This window comes from Anneissia japonica, unplaced genomic scaffold, assembly GCF_011630105.1.
Source record: "Anneissia japonica isolate Jap-2015-1 unplaced genomic scaffold, ASM1163010v1 scaffold401_len1656234_cov178, whole genome shotgun sequence".
NCBI lineage: Eukaryota > Metazoa > Echinodermata > Crinoidea > Comatulida > Comatulidae > Anneissia > Anneissia japonica.
Genome location: NW_022745982.1, coordinates 1,275,921 through 1,294,210, shown reverse-complemented (window position 1 = coordinate 1,294,210; position 18,290 = coordinate 1,275,921). Strand labels below are relative to the sequence as shown.

At 33.6% G+C, this 18,290-nt stretch overlaps 2 protein-coding genes across 6 annotated transcripts in view; both read left to right on the top strand.

The window, feature by feature from the left end:
* The first annotated feature begins 2,343 nt into the window (after positions 1–2,343).
* On the top strand, positions 2,344–7,828 carry LOC117120126 (protein FAM89A-like). Its single transcript, XM_033265137.1, has 2 exons — positions 2,344–2,627; positions 6,161–7,828. Exons 1-2 carry the CDS (start codon positions 2,382–2,384, stop codon positions 6,329–6,331), a joined length of 417 nt encoding a protein of 138 aa, XP_033121028.1. The 5' UTR covers positions 2,344–2,381; the 3' UTR covers positions 6,332–7,828.
* Positions 7,829–15,597: 7,769 nt separating this feature from the next.
* Positions 15,598–18,290, top strand: part of LOC117120090 (homeobox protein Meis1-like) — a 119,185-nt gene continuing 116,492 nt past the window's right edge. Inside the window, exons 1-2 of one of the 5 annotated variants that reach the window (XM_033265092.1) lie at positions 15,598–15,887; positions 16,223–16,461. In XM_033265092.1, the coding sequence (XP_033120983.1) occupies positions 15,864–15,887; positions 16,223–16,461 (263 nt within the window). In that variant the 5' untranslated portion in view covers positions 15,598–15,863. The other 4 variants (XM_033265091.1, XM_033265094.1, XM_033265095.1 and 1 more) reach the window with 4 other exon arrangements.

Genomic DNA, 18,290 nt, shown 5'->3' with positions numbered 1-18,290 from the left:
CGATGAAAATGCTTATATTTAGTTTCAAACACACGTGTGTGGCCTATATTAATAATAAAATAAGCCCTATGTTGTATTGTTTTCTATATGGTGGGTGGGGGGGGGGTATCACCCAGTCTGTTACACGCCTGCTTATAAGTGGGCCCCCCCCCCCACTTTGAAAAACGTTCCGCCGGCCCTGCACTGTCACTGTCTGATGAATCAGAAACACTCGACAACAATGAAAAGTTATTACAGGAACTCCCTTCCGCTTCGCAGTTACACATCTCAGTACACTGAAGATTATTTCTCCTAAACCTGCATGTATTATTTGAACATACTTATTGAACAGGTACATCTGATAAGCTTAACAACTGCTTTAGGTGCAGCCTGCTTTTTTGACAAGACAGGCCCATGTGCACGTTAAAGAACCAGTACACTTTTCGGAAATGTGTAGGGGGACTGTCTCCAGGTGTACTCTCCACCAATTCTCCACCAGAAGAACACCATTGGAAACAAGTCTTCGGACTTAGTGGGTTACTCTAACACTCATGTCCTATCCTCTTTTATAGGCCTACTCGTATTATCATAAGCTTAAAAAGGTTTTTCTTCTTGTATTTTATTTGCCAGTCAATCAATTCTTAGGCCCTATTTAATAAATTGTATCACCCACCGATTAAGCTTGCTAATTTACAAACTGAACTATATTCAGAATAAATTGGAAATTATATTATTTCAATTCCATAAACTTTATTTTCATAACATATAAGCAATAAAATGAGATGATTTATAATTTAGAAAAGGGTCACCACTGAAAGCATTAGCTTTGAAACGAAGTGCCTTAAAATGAAAAAAATAAAAAATAAATAAATTACAGTACAATTGAGGAGTGTTAACATGTACAAATAAAAGTGGTAGGCCTAATAATACTATTGTCTGATAATATAAAAATAGAAACAAGAGATAGAATAAATAAATAAATAAAAATAATAAATAAAAAATGTGAATAATAATAATAATAATAATAATAATAATAATAATAATAATAATAATAATAATAATAATAATAATAATAATAATAAGAAGAAGAAGAAGCCTATATAATATACATAAAACATAATAGATTTAGACAGTAGTATTATATTAATTAAATAATTTAATAAACTATTTTATTATCAATGGAAATCATAGAGCATTTCGGTATAGGCCCACATTTTATTAATTTATACGCCATCATACATAATAAAACTTTTGTAGGCTTTAGCTTAAAAAGTTCATAAGTCATATAGGCCATGGCTTCGATCATACGTATTACATAATTCATTATATAATGTAATTAAACGACTGGCAGAAAATTGTCCTACAATATTATTCGAACGACAGAGGGCAGCAGATCTAAAATCCACGATGTGAGGACGTGCATCGATTCTTAAAAGGCAACATGATAATAAAACAAGAAACATATTATTTTATGATGACTTAACTACATGTGCCTACAAATTCGATAAATAATATTTCTATACTATTCGAAAATCTATAGTGAAGATATAAAATGACAATAAATGTTCCGTTTTAACTGTTAAATTCATTCATTGTAATTGATAATAAATATGGAATGGACTACCGGTGGTGTAAATATTGCACAACCTTGATACACTAAATTTAAAGCGTCATTATTATCTTATTATGATTGATGTTGTCATTGTTGTTAATAATTACGATCATTAGTATTAATGTGTGTTTTGTGTGTCGTATTTTAGTTAGTGTGTTTTTAGCAACAGGCAAAACAAAATTAATGTGATTGTTTACATATTAGGCTTATGTTGACCGATGAAAATAAGTATTCTTGATTCTTCATAATATAATTTTACCACCTCAATCAAACATAAATTTGAAAGAAAACGAATAAACTGTTTACAGTCGAAGAATCGAAGAATGAAAAAGAGAAAAAGTCATCTTGGACGTTTAAATAATACCATTTCTATTTTTTAAATTATTATTATATTTATTTGGTAGGCCTTATTGTCATAATACACACAAACATAAATAGACCTATTAAAATTTGAAAAACATCCGACATACGATGTATTGTTGAATGAATCATCTATTAAATTCCTGCCAAATCTCTTTAACAAGAAAACAAACTGGACGACAGAGAAAATAATAAAAAGAGACAAGGAGGAACACACAGACCCTTTATTTATACTAAGCTTCGCACCAAATCCAACCTGGAGAGAAAAAACAAAACGAATATGGAAAAAAAAAATAAAGAACAGAAGCAAGAGTTAATGACCCAAACTGGAGTAAAATAGTACTTGTGGTACCGGACTCACTACCACTAGGCCGGTTTCATTTGTGCGTGCGTTATTTATTTTTGGGCACTGGGGTAGACATTTGGAACAATGGACAACAAAGAAGAAAGGGCTGTGTCATTAAAAGATTTACCGGGTCTTCCTGAACTTCCAAAGAGTCTTAGTGGATTATTGAATGTGAACAGTGGTACATGGCGTGAAACTGGTCGTATACATGCACACAAAGCCAACATACAACACAATTTAGTGGCAGAAGCTAGGCGCAAGAAAACTCAACTGACTAGCATACCTCCCGGAAACCTTGACGCTGGTTTGGCACTCCTTCGAAAGGAAATGGTATGTATAACCGTATATTTCTTTGGATGCGTGGGCCTAGAAATAAACGTGCGACGTGTCGAAGGCTAGCCCGTGTTTGTTTTGTTCTATTTAGGTAGCAGAAATACTTGGTTGTAAAAGTTATGATTGAAGAGGAGTTTATATTCAAATTCAAGATGATTATAAATTCTAGCCTAGGCCTATAATTGCTTCCCACATCAACAACGAATCAAGGTAGAGGAATCGTGTACTGCACTGAGTGAAGGTGATGAACTTCTGCGAACCAAGTGGAAATCTGTTTTTATTCCCTGTAAAAAATAGAAATTATTGCCACTAAATCATCATTGGCATTACTTCAATTGTAACCATTTGGACTGTAGTCTTAGTACAAACTGACACTCTGGTGGTTTATTAAAATAATCACAAGTATTACTTACTAAACACCCGTGGGCAGGGGGAAATCTATTATGTAAGACCCTCAAAATGCTACTTTGTCGCTTTTCTCACAAACCGCCTCCAGGCCTTTACCCCTGGACCACCAAATTTCAAAAAGTCCACTTTTTAAAACCTATTATTTCACTAAAATCGTTCCTAATTATCGCGAAATGCTAGCTCATAGTACGGTATCATTACATTTTTTTTGCCTGCTCTTCTACCCGTTGATTTTTAATAATGTGCTACGAAATCTGTTGGAAATTATCAGCTCCAGTGACAGTAGGCCTTCAGATGTAAAGGACATGAAAAAATATAATTTCACAGCGATGGATTCAAGTGGGGAAAATTATAAAAGAAATGGAGAAAAAAGAAAAATCATAATTAAAGTTTGTCTGAGAGTGCCATTTCCGGCCACTTTGAGGTGCCATAATCATAAATTTTCATACCTTAGCCCCAACCATGGTGGGGCTGAGGTGGTATTGACCATCTGTCTGTGCAAGTTTCTCCCTTCACCCCACCCTCTATTTCTCCTGCTTTACTGTAGGTCCCTAGACAATACTCAAATGAACGAAAATTTAAATAGGACATTACAAATCATGGATTTTAGAAATCCACCTAAAAAGGCCCTCAAAATGCTAATTTGTCAGAGCTTCCAGAAGATTCGCCTCACCCTCACGGGGATCCCTAGGCAGTCGCCCATCGTAAGGTCCACTTCGGTTGCAAAATGCACCTCCCCATCGAAAATCCTGCTTACGGGCCTGCTAAATATTAATTAAATGCACATGTTGTTAAATTTTCTCCGGCTGCCATGATGTTTTTCAATCATTACACTTATTGAATCATACAAAAATCATCATTTGATTGCTTGATTGGTTGAGCAACTAAGAAAATTAAACATTTGAAAATTCACACAGAAAATTAAACTTGCTTGATGTATGGACGGCCCATATTCGCAATGGAAATTCAGAGTTGGATTAAACTTGGCACATACATCATAAGTCATAAAAATTGAACTATTTTTCATATCTGTTTACATTCATAAATCAAAATATCAGAAAAAAAGAAGATTTCAGCAAAATATGAATGTTGGGCCCTTCTAAGTTCTATACTTTCATTGAACAAATGAATGTTCATTTTTTTTTTCAGTGAATGTGGTGTAAAGTGAAACAGTGATCAATAATTAAAATGTTAGAAACCCCAAGGATTGCTTAAGACTCCAGTCAGTATAAATTCAAAATTCATACTGAATTGATAGCAAGGGGCAGTAGAGTGGAAATTATCAAACTGGTTTTGGCATGGTAATACCCCCAAGTATTAATTTACTCTCTCATGGGGAAATACTGTATTAGAATATAGAGTATAAAAAGTATAAGACATAATCTGACGATAATACATATTATAATGTTTGGATTTTTTGCATCATTTAATTGCATCCTTGAATTGGATAAGAACATTCTATTCAAACAATCTTTAGTTTATTTATTTTTATTGGAACATTTTGAAAATATATCTAACCTCAGAGGTAATGGTAAATTCATGTAAATCTCATGATTTGGAGATCAATTTCCCAATATTCTTACATGATGATTGTGTTGAGATAGCTGTCCCATTTCCAAATGGTGTTTAATTTGAACGCATTTCAATTGAACACAAGATCAATTTGACCATTCATGTATGCAAATGAGCAGATTGCAAATTTTGTAATGAACCCAATTAACTTGTCCGTCCATTGCATATTGTTTGAACCCAATTATCAGCATAAAGCCATCCCACTATTATAATGTATTATTAAGGTGTCAGTTAGATATTTCTGCCATCTTGTGATGGACACACAATGTTGTTCTTCAATATCATCTCCTTATTTGGTCGTAGCCTTTGCCTTCTCCATTTTCTTCTAAACATTAGCTTTGGTTTCTGTTTCCTCCTTATCTAATACTAGTCTTCTGTTGTTAGTAAAGTATTTATAATACTTAAATTTAATAATAACTACTTTATGTAAATAGATACAAAATACTGTAATCTTGTATGAAAATATTACCAAGCTTACCAGGTATAGACTAATCCAAGAGAATTTTTTGAACATCGCCCTCTTTTGTCGATGCCATTAATGGGGTAGCATTTTCGAAGTTGGAAGATGTCTACACAAAATATACATAACGTTGTTCAATTTTTAGTTTGAAGACTGATGGCATTATTCAGCTGCAAAATAAAAAGCCGAATTTCTCAATGGTACTGTGTTTATAACCACACCGCATTAACATTTTAGTAGTAGGGACTCCCCACTAATGGCGTCGACAAAAGAGGGCGCCATTCTTCTTGGATTCGTCTATAAGCCCACCTTGAGTATAAGCCCATCCCCTTCTTTACACCCTAATTCATGTACCAGTGCTTCCTTGGGTATAAGCTCGGGTTATGATTTGAATCAGTACCTCAGCTGACTCTTAAGGCAGGCTCAGGTCGACACGGAACTCAACTCAACTCAACTCAACTCGTCGACATGAGCGCTCCGCGCAACTGAAAGGAACTGACCGGAACTGAACGGAACTGACCGCAACTGAAAGGAACTGACAGTCGCGCATATTTGTCGACACGAGTCAAGTTGAGTTGAGTTGAGTTGAGTTCCTTTCAGTTGCCCATGTTCAACTTTTTGCGGAACTGAAAGGAACTGAAAAAAGCGCGAAAAAAATGTTGATTCGGAACTCAAAGGAACTGAAAACGTTGATCCTGATATTAATCGTAATCAAGATGCATTAACTGAAAAAAGATATTATATAATATTACAATGTTTTGTTAATGGCAGATTACTTTATTCTTTGTTTTAAAAAATATAGGCCCTGTCTCTTATACACTATATACAGATTGCCTATTGGACAGTCCATGTTGCATCGACAGTCTGCCTTTCGATAGGACATCCCTAGTAATTTGATATTCTAAAGATGAACAAGGATTTCCTGGGTGTAAGTCCACCCACTGAACTCAGCCTAATTTCATGTTTAAGGAGAGTGAGCTCACCCGAGGAATTACGGTAACAGTAGAGTAAATTACATGCTTTTGTTATTGAAATTTGTTATGCAAAACCATCAGGAAGTAACTTTTATTTGATTTGTATATAATTACAGGTTGGTCTGCGGCAACTAGACATGTCTCTTTTGTGCCAACTGTGGTCCTTACATGAATCCATCCAGGAATACAAGAGCATGTTGTCAGCGGAAGTGGACATGGAAGAGGATGACACGGAGAGTGTGTCCAGCTTCCGTTTATCTCTTTCCAGTACTTCATCGTACAATTGAATTTCGTCCTTTTGAAGTCATCCTTAACATCACCGTTAAAACGTCCATCAACTAGGAGACAGAACTGTGTGTGATAGGAGGCTCGTCTCTTTCCAATGTTGTACTGAACCATGGAGGTGTGAGAAGGGATTGATGAGAAACGCTGGTCAAAGGTCATCAATTCGTCATTTGTTTTGTCAATGCACCGAAAAACTCAAGACAACTGTAGGATGCTTTTGAATATCAAATTAATGCTTTTTCTGATTTTATTTTTATTTTCTATTTATTGTATTTTTCTAACTTTGTTTTTACTACTGTACTTTTATGTAGATTCAACCAGAATATGGTTTTTTAAAAAAAATATTTTTGAGTTCATTTAACAAAATTTTAAAATGCTAACAGTTTGCCAAAAATATGTATCCATGTTTTTTTTTAAATTGTTTATATAACAATATAGTTAAATAATGTATTTTAAAAAAAGTATATTGTGCACTATCCTTATATAAATTTTTTGTAAGCTGGCTTGGGATTAAGTCCCATCGGAAAAATATGTTGTACTGTATCAGGACTGTATCCAGGAATGCCATAGGGGGTGTGGGAGTGTGCAAATATGAACAACTGTGGTATGGGATCACCTAGAATCACTGACACGGTCAAAGTTCAGAGGCGGTTGGATTGCAGCTTCAGTATTTTAGGAGTTCTGACAGCTTTATAATCAATTGAAGCTTTGTACTCTATGACAGTGTAGGACTTCTATAATATTTTCATTAATTTTGATGATATGAAAATGCAATGTTCCCTCCTATTGACTGGAGACATTCTCGACCATCTTAAAAATGCACCCTACCCCCTGGACACTTACCTTGAGTATACAGAGTATACACTCAGGAATGTAGTTGAAAGAAATTCTTTATATTTTAATCACTTAATTTAATATGAACGTCAAGTACATGCAATAGAAAAGTTCTTAAACGTTTTAGTCCCCAGGTCCACTTCCTAACCCTAACCATTATGATAGAATGTACTATAGCGTATTTCAACAATCTGCCTCTGTGTGCTTACATTATTAATACCGGTCGTTGAATCTAAAGAGCTTCCCTCGATTTACATGGTTTATGGCGGGCTTATACCTCTGTCAGTTATTGCCAGCTATCAAGAATTTAACAATTTTTGTCTTCCAGTTGAAGTTATTGTCTTACTTAACACAAGACACATTTTAGAATTACTTTACTGCTGTTATATTTTATGGACACTTTACAATTTTACTATGTGGTATACTGAGTTAAATTTTGTGCAGTGCTTATGAATTATCTTTTGATAGTAGAATTGAAGAAACTATCTTTTGAGAGGGAAAAAAATGATTATTACCGATTATTTGTCGAAGAATTTACTTTTTAAACCATGACTTGATGCATTGAACAATTTTACAGCTAGATAAAGATACAAAGATTTTATACTAAAACAATATTAATATGTTGTTAGTGCCAAAACCATTAAACGGTTATCCTGTCTTGAAAAGGACTGTTTTAAAATCAATAATTACTGTGGAATGAATAACAGGCGAAGTTTACTTTACTATTTATTATATAAACTTATTTCCCAAATGTTAAATCACGTTTGCTTACCAAAAATGCCTAGGTGCGTATAACTTAAAGCATAAGTGCCATTGGCATATTTAGGAGTATAGATATATGGGGATCGCGCGATAGCAAAATGAGGAAGCGGAGCCAGCTAGGGAATGAGTATTATGAGGTCGTTTTTTTTAAGCCTGGTTCCGTAAAAATATTTACACACTATTGCCGACACCTTTGGCGATGCTGATTGGTCTGTTGAATCAGGGAGCGTTCCTGATTGTGTCGGGGACAGGTACGCAGTGTGTATTAAGGATTGCAGTTAAAACACTGTAGCAACTGTGTTTCTTGTTCCAGTCAATTTAAAAAGAAAAATAGATGTTGGTGGTGCTTATCAGGTGATTTTGGTTTCAACCCATTAGTTTTTTAAGTTCCATCAGTAAGAAGTATAAGAATATTTAAGGTTGTTATTATCTTCCTTTTAGTCATAGAGTTAATATAGAAGGGTTTCAATTCATTTTTTATATTGGTAGGATAAGTGGTGAATTCTTTTAGGCTTGAGTTGTGTGAGTTGTTATCCAACTCAACCCCGTCATGGGTGTGGCTGAGATTTTGTTTATTGATGACATCTCTGAATGGTCAGAAATTGCAGCACGCTCAGACCATTGGAGACATGTTACTTGCAATCTGCTTTTAACTGTTTTAAATTTGATGATGCTCATTGCAGCATGCAAAAGGTCAAATGTTGTCTAGTATGAGTGTGTCTGTGGAGGAAATTATTGATGGAAAATTAAAGCTAGGCCATTTAGAGGGTTGAGTTGTATAAAAATGTATTTATTGTTTTTGCAAATATTAATATATTATATTTTTTACTATTATTATGTAAATACACTATGTCAACAATTCATTTTAATATTCCAGTTCACCAAATAACCATAATAATAATATTATGTATATTTTATATTAAGCATGAATATGGTATGTAACATTTGCCAGGGATATGCACATAGTGCATTGTGCTATTAGCTCCATCCCCCTATTCAACCAAGGAGAAACTAAGCTGGAAAATATAGAGGATTGCATACTGGAAAACATGGATCTATAAGAAAAAATAACTTATTAAATTATATTATAGTGTCCCCTTCCCTCTATCCTTCCTCCAAAAGTTTCCTTTTTGTACAAAACTGCTTGTGCACATCCCTGGGTAGTGACTAACATGTGTAACGTTTAATAGAGTTTTGTAGTTTTATACCATGTAAAGGACAATTATTACAGTGAACTTTTTTATGAAGTGATAGTACAGTATAATGTATTTGAATATTTGTAACAACCATACATATTTAATTTCTAAGTTCTCAGAAACAGAAGGTACGATACCAAGTACAGTGTAGTTTTTAACAGGGTGTATTTAGAAGTTTGAGTGGAATGTGTTTAGTAGCAGGCATGTTTAGGCTTGTAACTTTTTATTTAACGGTAATTAATTTTGTTTTAAGGGTTGTTGATTTATCCCCTTATTTATATTCAAAGTCTGTGAATATACAGTAATTGGATGATCAATCATTTTGTACATGGCCATAGTTGATAATGAACTGTTCCCGTAAAACCTGCCTCTTTTAATATTGTTTGCTAGGGCCCCACAAAACAACAGCCAGCCTAAACATGTGCATATAAGACATGTATTATTTCCCCCTGTTCTAATTGGATAGTATTTAATTTAATCAAAGTTCTATTTTATTCAACCTAAAATGGTGATGATAAATGTAGGGTCCATGTAATGGAAGAACACAGAATTTTGAACAGTGGCGGATCCAGCAAGGGGGGGGGGGTCGCCATGAGGGCCGTGAGAAAAATTTGAGTTAAAAAGGAGTGTACCCATGGATTCGGTGGCGATCCAGCAGTAGGGTGGAAGGAGAGCTCAATTATTTGCCACTTATTTACACCAACCATGGTGGGGCTGAGTTGGGCGTAGCAGCGAGAACTTCATATTTTGGGGCCCCCTCCCCCCGTCAGAGATTCTCTGGATCCGTGCCTGTTCAATGACTGCTTGAGTTTGTGCCTTAACCGTCCACAACATAAACTTGAAAGTTTAGTTTTGTTCCATTCATAGTTTTCTTAGTTTTTTGTTTTAAATTTTGTTTTATTTATTGTGAATAACATCTACTGAAATATTTGTAGAATAAAAACAGATTGTTTTATCTAATAAGGTTTATTTGTCTTTTCATTCATTTTATGAATTTTTCCAGTTGTATTAAAGTTCAAATTTTCTTTACAATTGAAATAATTCATACTGTATGTGTTGAATGTCTGAATGACATGCCAATATTTTGAAATATAGATAATTGTTTTGTAAAACATTTTCATGTCTATGTTTTTGTATTCATGTGTTTGTGATAACATTTTGATTGTTTGTGATTTAATAGAGAAAGACTGAGAATACATTCTTAAATTTTTTACCTTGGTGATCTTTTGTGAAAGGTAAATTCAATAAAGAGCATATAAATAACAGAATGGCACTGTGGGGGTTATTTTATGATCCGTTTGAGAACATAAAACTGTGAGAAGAATGTGGTTCTTTAATTCCAAAAAAATCTGTAAAGAGTACAGATATTCCTTAAGCGGACGATGAGGGCGCCATTCAAATAATTATAGCTGAAGTTTAATAAAATAACAAATTTATTTGAAAACATGCGTTGCGTTCACAATGAAACTATAAGTTCCAGACTTAAAACGACATTACTGTAATTTGAGGAAGGAGTTTATTCCAAATGCTGTTCTAAATAGGGCGTTTATTCAAGTTTATTCGAATAAACACGGTCCAGCACACAGAATTGATTTTTTTTTTACAATGCTATTTAGCCTATTGCAAAAATAAAATAATATAGGCCTAAAAGTCACTGATATGTTGGAATAAAAGACATTAATTACAAAAATACATCTGTTTTTAAAAGGCTATTATTAAACTGATGGATTTATTTTGTGAAAACACCAACTTGCGGGATAACCCACAAAAGTCTACAAAAAGACTTTTCCAGTGGGGTCCTTCTGTTGGTGATTGGGCAGTACACCGGGAGACCCCTACTCTTTTCCGAAGAGTATTGCGTTTTTTAACGTGCACATGGGACATTTTGCACAGAGAACAACGGCTTAAACGTCTCATCCGAAAGACGTGCGCTTTTGAAACTGGCATTTCAGCCCTCCAGCTGAAATAAAAGTAGAGCCGCGATGGGAAACCCAGGGATCAAGGGATCTCCACGGTTCGGTTCTGCGCACACCCAGTAGGCCTAGTGGCTACCACCAGTTTAGACGACGGAGCTAGCTGCTCTCATCTGTACAATTACCCGATTGTTTAAAATTTAAATTTTAAAAGTTTATTTGTACTTATTTACTTTGTCTCTTCTCATAATTGATTTTGTAGACTTCGACACGATTAGACCATCAGGAAATTGTTATTTTATCATCATGGTTACGATGTTAAACTAAAATGAATAATGGCCCGCATATTTCAGTCTGTTTTAAATAAATTAAACGTACCTTCGTACCTTATTTAACGTACCTTCGTACCTGACGTACCTTCGCCTAGCGACGAGAGTCGCTATTTATATACATAATTTGTTGTCTGTAGTTCATATATTTTACCTATTCAGTTTTTGTTGCATTTCTATAATACCGATAATACGCTAATATAAATGATTGAAATAGGGCCTAACAATAAATTGCAGTAAATTTGATTCTGCACATAAATGAAAATATTAGTGCGAATAACGACGCCGACGATGTTCACGACGACGAAGAGGGAAGCCGATGATGATGACGATGAAGAGTAAGACGATGATAGTGATAATTTTAATGAAGATGGCGATGAAGATTAGGTGGGGAGGGGGAGGAAGAAGCGGAATAGGATAACGATGATGACGACGACGAAAAGGAAGAAGATTATGAAGACGACAACGACGATGATCATGACGATATGGTGGTGTTGTTGTTGCTGATGATGTTGAGGATGATTATGTTGAGGATGATGTTGAGGTGACGATGTTGAGAATGATGATTTAAATAAGCAAACCGGCAGGTTGGGCCGATGGGGAGAAATTGCAAACTTCTTTTTTCATTTCCTGCAAAATTCTATTCTATATATCGTCAATTGCTCCATCCCTTGATTTTTTGTTCTGTTACCTACAACTCAATATCTCCAACTCGTGCTACTAGGGATAGACCGCATTCACAACAAATTCATGAAGTTCATCGGCCCAGCAGCCGGTTCGCTTAGCTGTGAATAATTTCTAACGACTTCTAGACGCAAAAGTAAACAAAAGAAATGATCTTATTTTTCTTTTTAAATGTTTAAACTTCAAGTTTGATTGTAACCTTGTTTCTAATTTTTATTTTCATGTTCCTGTGCGCAAGCTTCGTCTTAATCATTTTTTTAAGTTCAGTATTCTCGTGTTAATGTTACAATAATTTAGTAGAAATGTTCCCCAATATCGATATTTTATATTTTATTATTTTAACCTTTAATGTAATCTGTAATATCTGTCTCTTATACACATCTAGATGTGTATAAGAGACAGGGAGNNGATGATAATGATGATGATATGATGATAATGATGATGATGATGATGATGATGATGATTATCGTAATTACATGATAATAAAATAACCATTTCCTGATGATCTAGTCGTGTCAAAGTCTACAATTTCAATTATAAGAAGAGAAAAGGTATATAAGTACAAATAAACTTTCAAAATTTATATTTAAATAATCGGATAATTGTGCAGAATCCTAAAAGTTACTAGATACGAATTCTTCAGTAAATTGACAGAACATCGTAATTTATTTTATAAATACTTTTAGCGCCCTCTATAAAATATATCCTGCTAAGGTTTGAAATGCAATATCGCCCTCATTTGTAACTCAGAACAACCAACTTCAAATAAGAAACATCGGAGTATTTTATCAATATTTTATTCATTCATCCACCCACTAATTCATTCATTCATTACTTCATTCATCCATTAATATATTCATCAATAATTCAATCTGTATTCTCCGATTATCACTTTTAATAACGTTCTTTTAAAATATAATTGCTTTATTTTTTTCCCCGGTATAGATGTTATGTTAACTCTGTTCTTATGGATTAAAATTTCTTTTGGACATTTAACAATCTTGAAAGTCCTTGAAAAATGGGATTCTTACAATGCGACAATAATTGATGAATACTTCTATTTGTTTGAAAACGTTGCGTTGTCGGAAGTCTGAATCTACAAAATAAAATAGTAACTCAATCAGTTAGTGACAGAAATATTAGTACTAAGTAGCGCTTTCACTGTAAACTGAACCCTGATCAAGAGTTTTAATATTCTTCACGTATTTTCTTGATATCTAAAACATTGTAGTTTTTCGTGACAGAAATTCGATATCCTTGGATTCAAAGACATTTGTATGATGCGTACGATGTTATCCAACAAAGTATTTGAGTTCTCAATATTGAAAGAGACAGCGAATGAATAGCGAATGAATCAACAGTCAAAGTTAGTACCCACCTAAAACTTCATTATTTTCTTCCAAATCTCTTAGGATCAAAAACTTTATGACATACAGATGCAAATGATGAATCGAATTCCCCAGGGGTCGGCCCAAGAAGCTTGACGAATCCCCCTGGGTTCGGTCCAAGGAGCTTGCTGAAATGTCGGAAAGGGTGACCATAAGATGAAATTTCCGCACCGATGAACTCGGGAAATGAAATCCACAGCAAGAGATGTACGACTCGGCTTACTGTTCACTTCAACCGGGGTTCAATGGTCGTAAGATGAAAATTTACTTTTGAGTTTGAAAACCCAACCCCGCATTTCTGCCGCTTATCCTCGTTGCTTTCATTCAATTATTTCATTTACTTTCACTTTCATTCTCTGTATAATCGTTTTCATTCTTCTTTTATTCGTTCAACTTTCATGCATTTCTAGTTCTCAGTAACATTTGCGACTAAATGGAAAGCGGACATAATCCTATGTCTAAGCATTTTAATGTATTATGATTTGATATTAACAAACTATTACTAGGCCTATGTACTAGTAGGAAATTTTACTTTAATTATGATTAATAATTATAATTATTATAATAATAATTATTATTATTGTTAATATTATTATTATTAGTATTATTGTTATTATTATTATTATTCTATCGTTGTAGTTGTTTTTATTGTTATTATTATTATTATTAATATTAATATTATCACCATTATCATTAATTTTTAAATGTATTTTTATCATTACGTAAGAAATAACAAAAAGAAAATAAAATGAAACCATGTGATAAAATTACAAAATAGGCCTAGATAGAATAATTGTTTTCCAAAAGCATTATAGGTCTGTTAGTGTAGGCCTTTGTTGGTTTGACATTCGCACATACAGTAATACATAGAACATAGTTCATTAATAGCCGATAGGCCTAATTTTCTATTTAATATTCAGATTAAGTTCAACGCAAACTTGTAAAAAAAGAGCTGTATCTAAATATGCCCACTCAATATAAAGTTAACAAGTCCACTTAAGTGTTCAGTTACATTGGTCATGAGAGGTTTAAAGTCTTACGTTATCTTTATTCAAAATTCTTTATAACGGTGCATAAGTCTGATGTCGTTATGGTTCCGTGTCTCGTCATAACAGCAAACCAAACACGATGCTTCTGTGTTATCATGATCTCTATTGATAGTAGAATAAACAACTCGGCATTTGTGTTTACAAAGCAAACTAGAACTTGATTAAAAAAATAGACTAGAGATAGGGCAGAATTATCGAATACACATTACACGCGATGCAATTGCCCGCCTATTATTAAAATATTCAACGAGTTTTGCAACGGTTCGGAAATTCGCAGGAAGAATCTGGCCGTAGTTAGAATTGACTTTTTACACTGAAACGTGATCATGTATTGACTAGTAAAGGGAACTTGAGATATTTGTAAGGCTTGTAAGCTACTTGGATTGCTCAGAGAATCGATCGATGCCCACTAGGCAGAACTTACAAACATATACACGGCCTGCCCGAGAAAGAGTAATCGATAAGCTAAAGAAACAAAAGCTCCGATTCAGGACAGGCGGACAGTGATGCCGCATGACATCAATGAGCTATCTCATTCTCAGTTAAGAACTAACGTTCAAATAAAGTCGACAATAACAAACATGTGTACAATGTAAAGAAAAAATACCGCGAATTATTGAGCAATAAATATTCTATTCATTCTCTAACTACAGTAAATATGAAACTTACATAATCAGGTCATATTAGGCCTACAGTATACATTAACACATGAGGAAGCGGTATATTATCACGATACCTCACTGTTTATTTTAGAAAAAAATATTTTTTAATGGCACGCGGAACAAATATAAATATTTTTGATGAGAATCTTAAAAGCAGATTGCTGTTAGAGCCGCCCTCTAAATATATTGTTGAATAAATAAATCCAGAAATTGATTATATAATTTCTTACCAAAGTAGTTGAAAAATTCTTATTAACATCAACATAATTGTATTATGATATCGAATGAGGAATAACAAAGAAACAAACCACGAGAATTCACGTTTATTTCGGATTTGAGTGCAAAATGTCTACACCAATCAGATCGAATAATGAGCCTTCGCCAGACGACCAATGACAAGCGATAAAGTAGACTAATTATTACAAAATCACCGAAAAGCTTGTTACGATATTGAAAATTATAAGCCAGTCGAAAGTTGACATTTTAGCAGTGACAACTCATCTATCAGATTCTCCATGGTAACCGTGGATGATTGACGGTTGAAGTGGCAGGCCGCCGCAAGCGCCGACAGTTCGTTATACGGGGGTCTGTTGACGACTTGTCACAAAACGCATGACATACAAACGGCTGTGAACCGTCGCGCGTCCGTGTAATAGTTGGTTAACAAAAGACGTTCACTTTTACATGATTGAAACCAACAACAATTTTAATAAGTGAATGCCAAGCCTGATGGCTCAAAGGGTAAGTGTAGTTGCTACATGCGGTTGGCGTTGACTTTCTGATCCCTCGATTACTACTAGTTGTATACAGTACTTGTCGCACGGGGCCTAGCGATACTCAGTCAAGCTCGTCATATCTTACATAGGAAATCTTTGCTCAGCGGACGGGCTAAACGCTTAAGCATGGTGGTAAGAAGCGATCTTTTGTAGGCATTTCTATTGAGGAAATCTACGCTTTAATGATCTTTGTTGACTGAATGGAAAATTATTTCCATTAACTTCGATTGTATCTAACGTCCACGAAAATGTTGGCATATTACATATAAAACGGTAAGGTGTTTTGATTTTTTTTCTTAGTACGAAGATCCGATTCCCCCACACTATGGAAGTATGGACACAACATCCAGCTCGATGTATGATGCGCCGAGGCCCCACTACACAGCTGGGTACGGCCAGCCTGTCCATCCCCAATTCAACCATCATGGGCCTGTGGTACCCTCACAGTTTTACCCCCCTACACACCCAAGTAGTATGCTAAACCCAGTCTCCAGTGGAGTTACTGACATTCAAAAAAGGGATAAAGATGCAATTTATGGGTGAGTAATAATAATATAGTTGTTCTGTATTATTTAGCTGCTGGTAGTGGTAAGCCTAAATGCTAGTCATAAAATGTTAGTATTCAAACTTGTAGGCCTAGAATAAAATGCTTATATAATCTCAACTTTTTTTAGGGTTAAATGGTATCTACTCAACTAATCTTTACACTTGTTATAAGAACTGCTTTCATAATGCCCTTTTTAGTGTGTAGAAAACCACCCTCTGTGAGTTAATTTAGTTCTTCAAAATTCTTTAATCACTTTATCTGTCATGATTTTACATTGATTCTCTCATTCATTATTAATGACACTAAGTTTACAATTGGATGAAAAATGACTTCATTAAATCATTCAATAAATTGTAACAAGTTTACAAAACATTTTCTAACATGCAACAATTTGTCTTCATCCTTGTTAACCATGAACATTGTACTTCAATTTAGATTTCGAATTAAAAAATATATTAAAACAAATAATTATTCATTCAACTGATTAAAAATACATTTGTAATATAATTATATTTGTGATAATAGGATATTAAAAATATAATGTATACTATGATAACAAATGGTTATGATAATAATATATAAATGTATAATGATAAAAGAATTAAACTATAATAATATAATTTAATTTAATAAGGATTCATATTAAAATTTATTGTTATTGTTAAAACAATTTTCAAAATTGTACTTATTGGGACAACATTAGCTTAAAATTACAGTATAATGTTATTCTCTAAACAGTGTTAATAAAACATCAAAAATGACCATATCTTTGAAATATACACTGTACTGTATATGGTATGCAATCATAGAACTATAGCAAAGTCTAAAAAAAGGACATCATGAAAACAGTAAATGAACTGTATTTAATTTATGTATCTGATAAATTGACAAGGAAAATATTTCTTATTTTAATTTAGTTATAGCAACTTTTTATCAGGGCAAAAAGCAATTAAATTTTATTAGGTATGCATAGACAATATATCGTCAGAGTTTCTATAATATTGAGATATCTTCTAGTTCCAAGATTGGAAGAATGTGTTGTACAAATTTAGAATGAATCATGATATCTTGCATCACTTTCTGAGTTAGTTTATCAGAGAGGTTGCATGGGGTACACTTTAAGAATACATTTTTATAAGAACACCAAAGCTGAAAAAATAAGAACAAATTGAGGTAAAATTTTAAATAAAGGTTTTTAATAAAAAGACTAAAATAAAAATAAATAAATAAATCAAGCAAGGTATAGACAGTGTATTACATTATAATGTTTATAAAAGTTATACTGTAAAATTATTTTGGTCTTATCTCTACCTTAGGTGCAGTAGGTATAATACAGTACAGTTATACTGCTATATAATTTTAATTTTATATCTTTGAAATGTGTGTAAAGGAAGAACAAAATAAACATTTTGATCATGAAATTGGCGAAAAAAAAAACAAAACAAAACAAAACACAGGTTCTTAAAATATTTAAATAAACTGTAGTGTCTCTGTGTGTGATTATAACTTTAATCCAGCTACTGTACCTATTTCCTAGCCATAGACTTACAATGTTGGCTCTCCCTTGGTATAGCCATGGTCTAGCTCAACCCTTAACTACATTCATGTATGCTTAACATTTATAGTGTTGAGATCCATATCAAAGTTTGCATATAGAAAGCTGACATAGGATTTACTGATAAGGGAGGCAAGTGATTTTGGACATTATAAATGTCAACATCTGTTGAGATAAGGTTATTCAATGAAACTGACTCTATATCTATTAAATCAATCAGGCTATTCACCTATTGCTATGTGGAACACTTAACTTTAACTGCATAG

Bases quoted from the DNA above. Each gene is read 5' to 3' on its own strand.
- LOC117120126 (XM_033265137.1), top strand. From the start codon at position 2,382: ATGGACAACAAAGAAGAAAGGGCTGTGTCATTAAAAGATTTACCGGGT. The intron at 2,628-6,160 runs GTATGTATAACC...ATATAATTACAG, and splicing joins CACTCCTTCGAAAGGAAATG to GTTGGTCTGCGGCAACTAGA.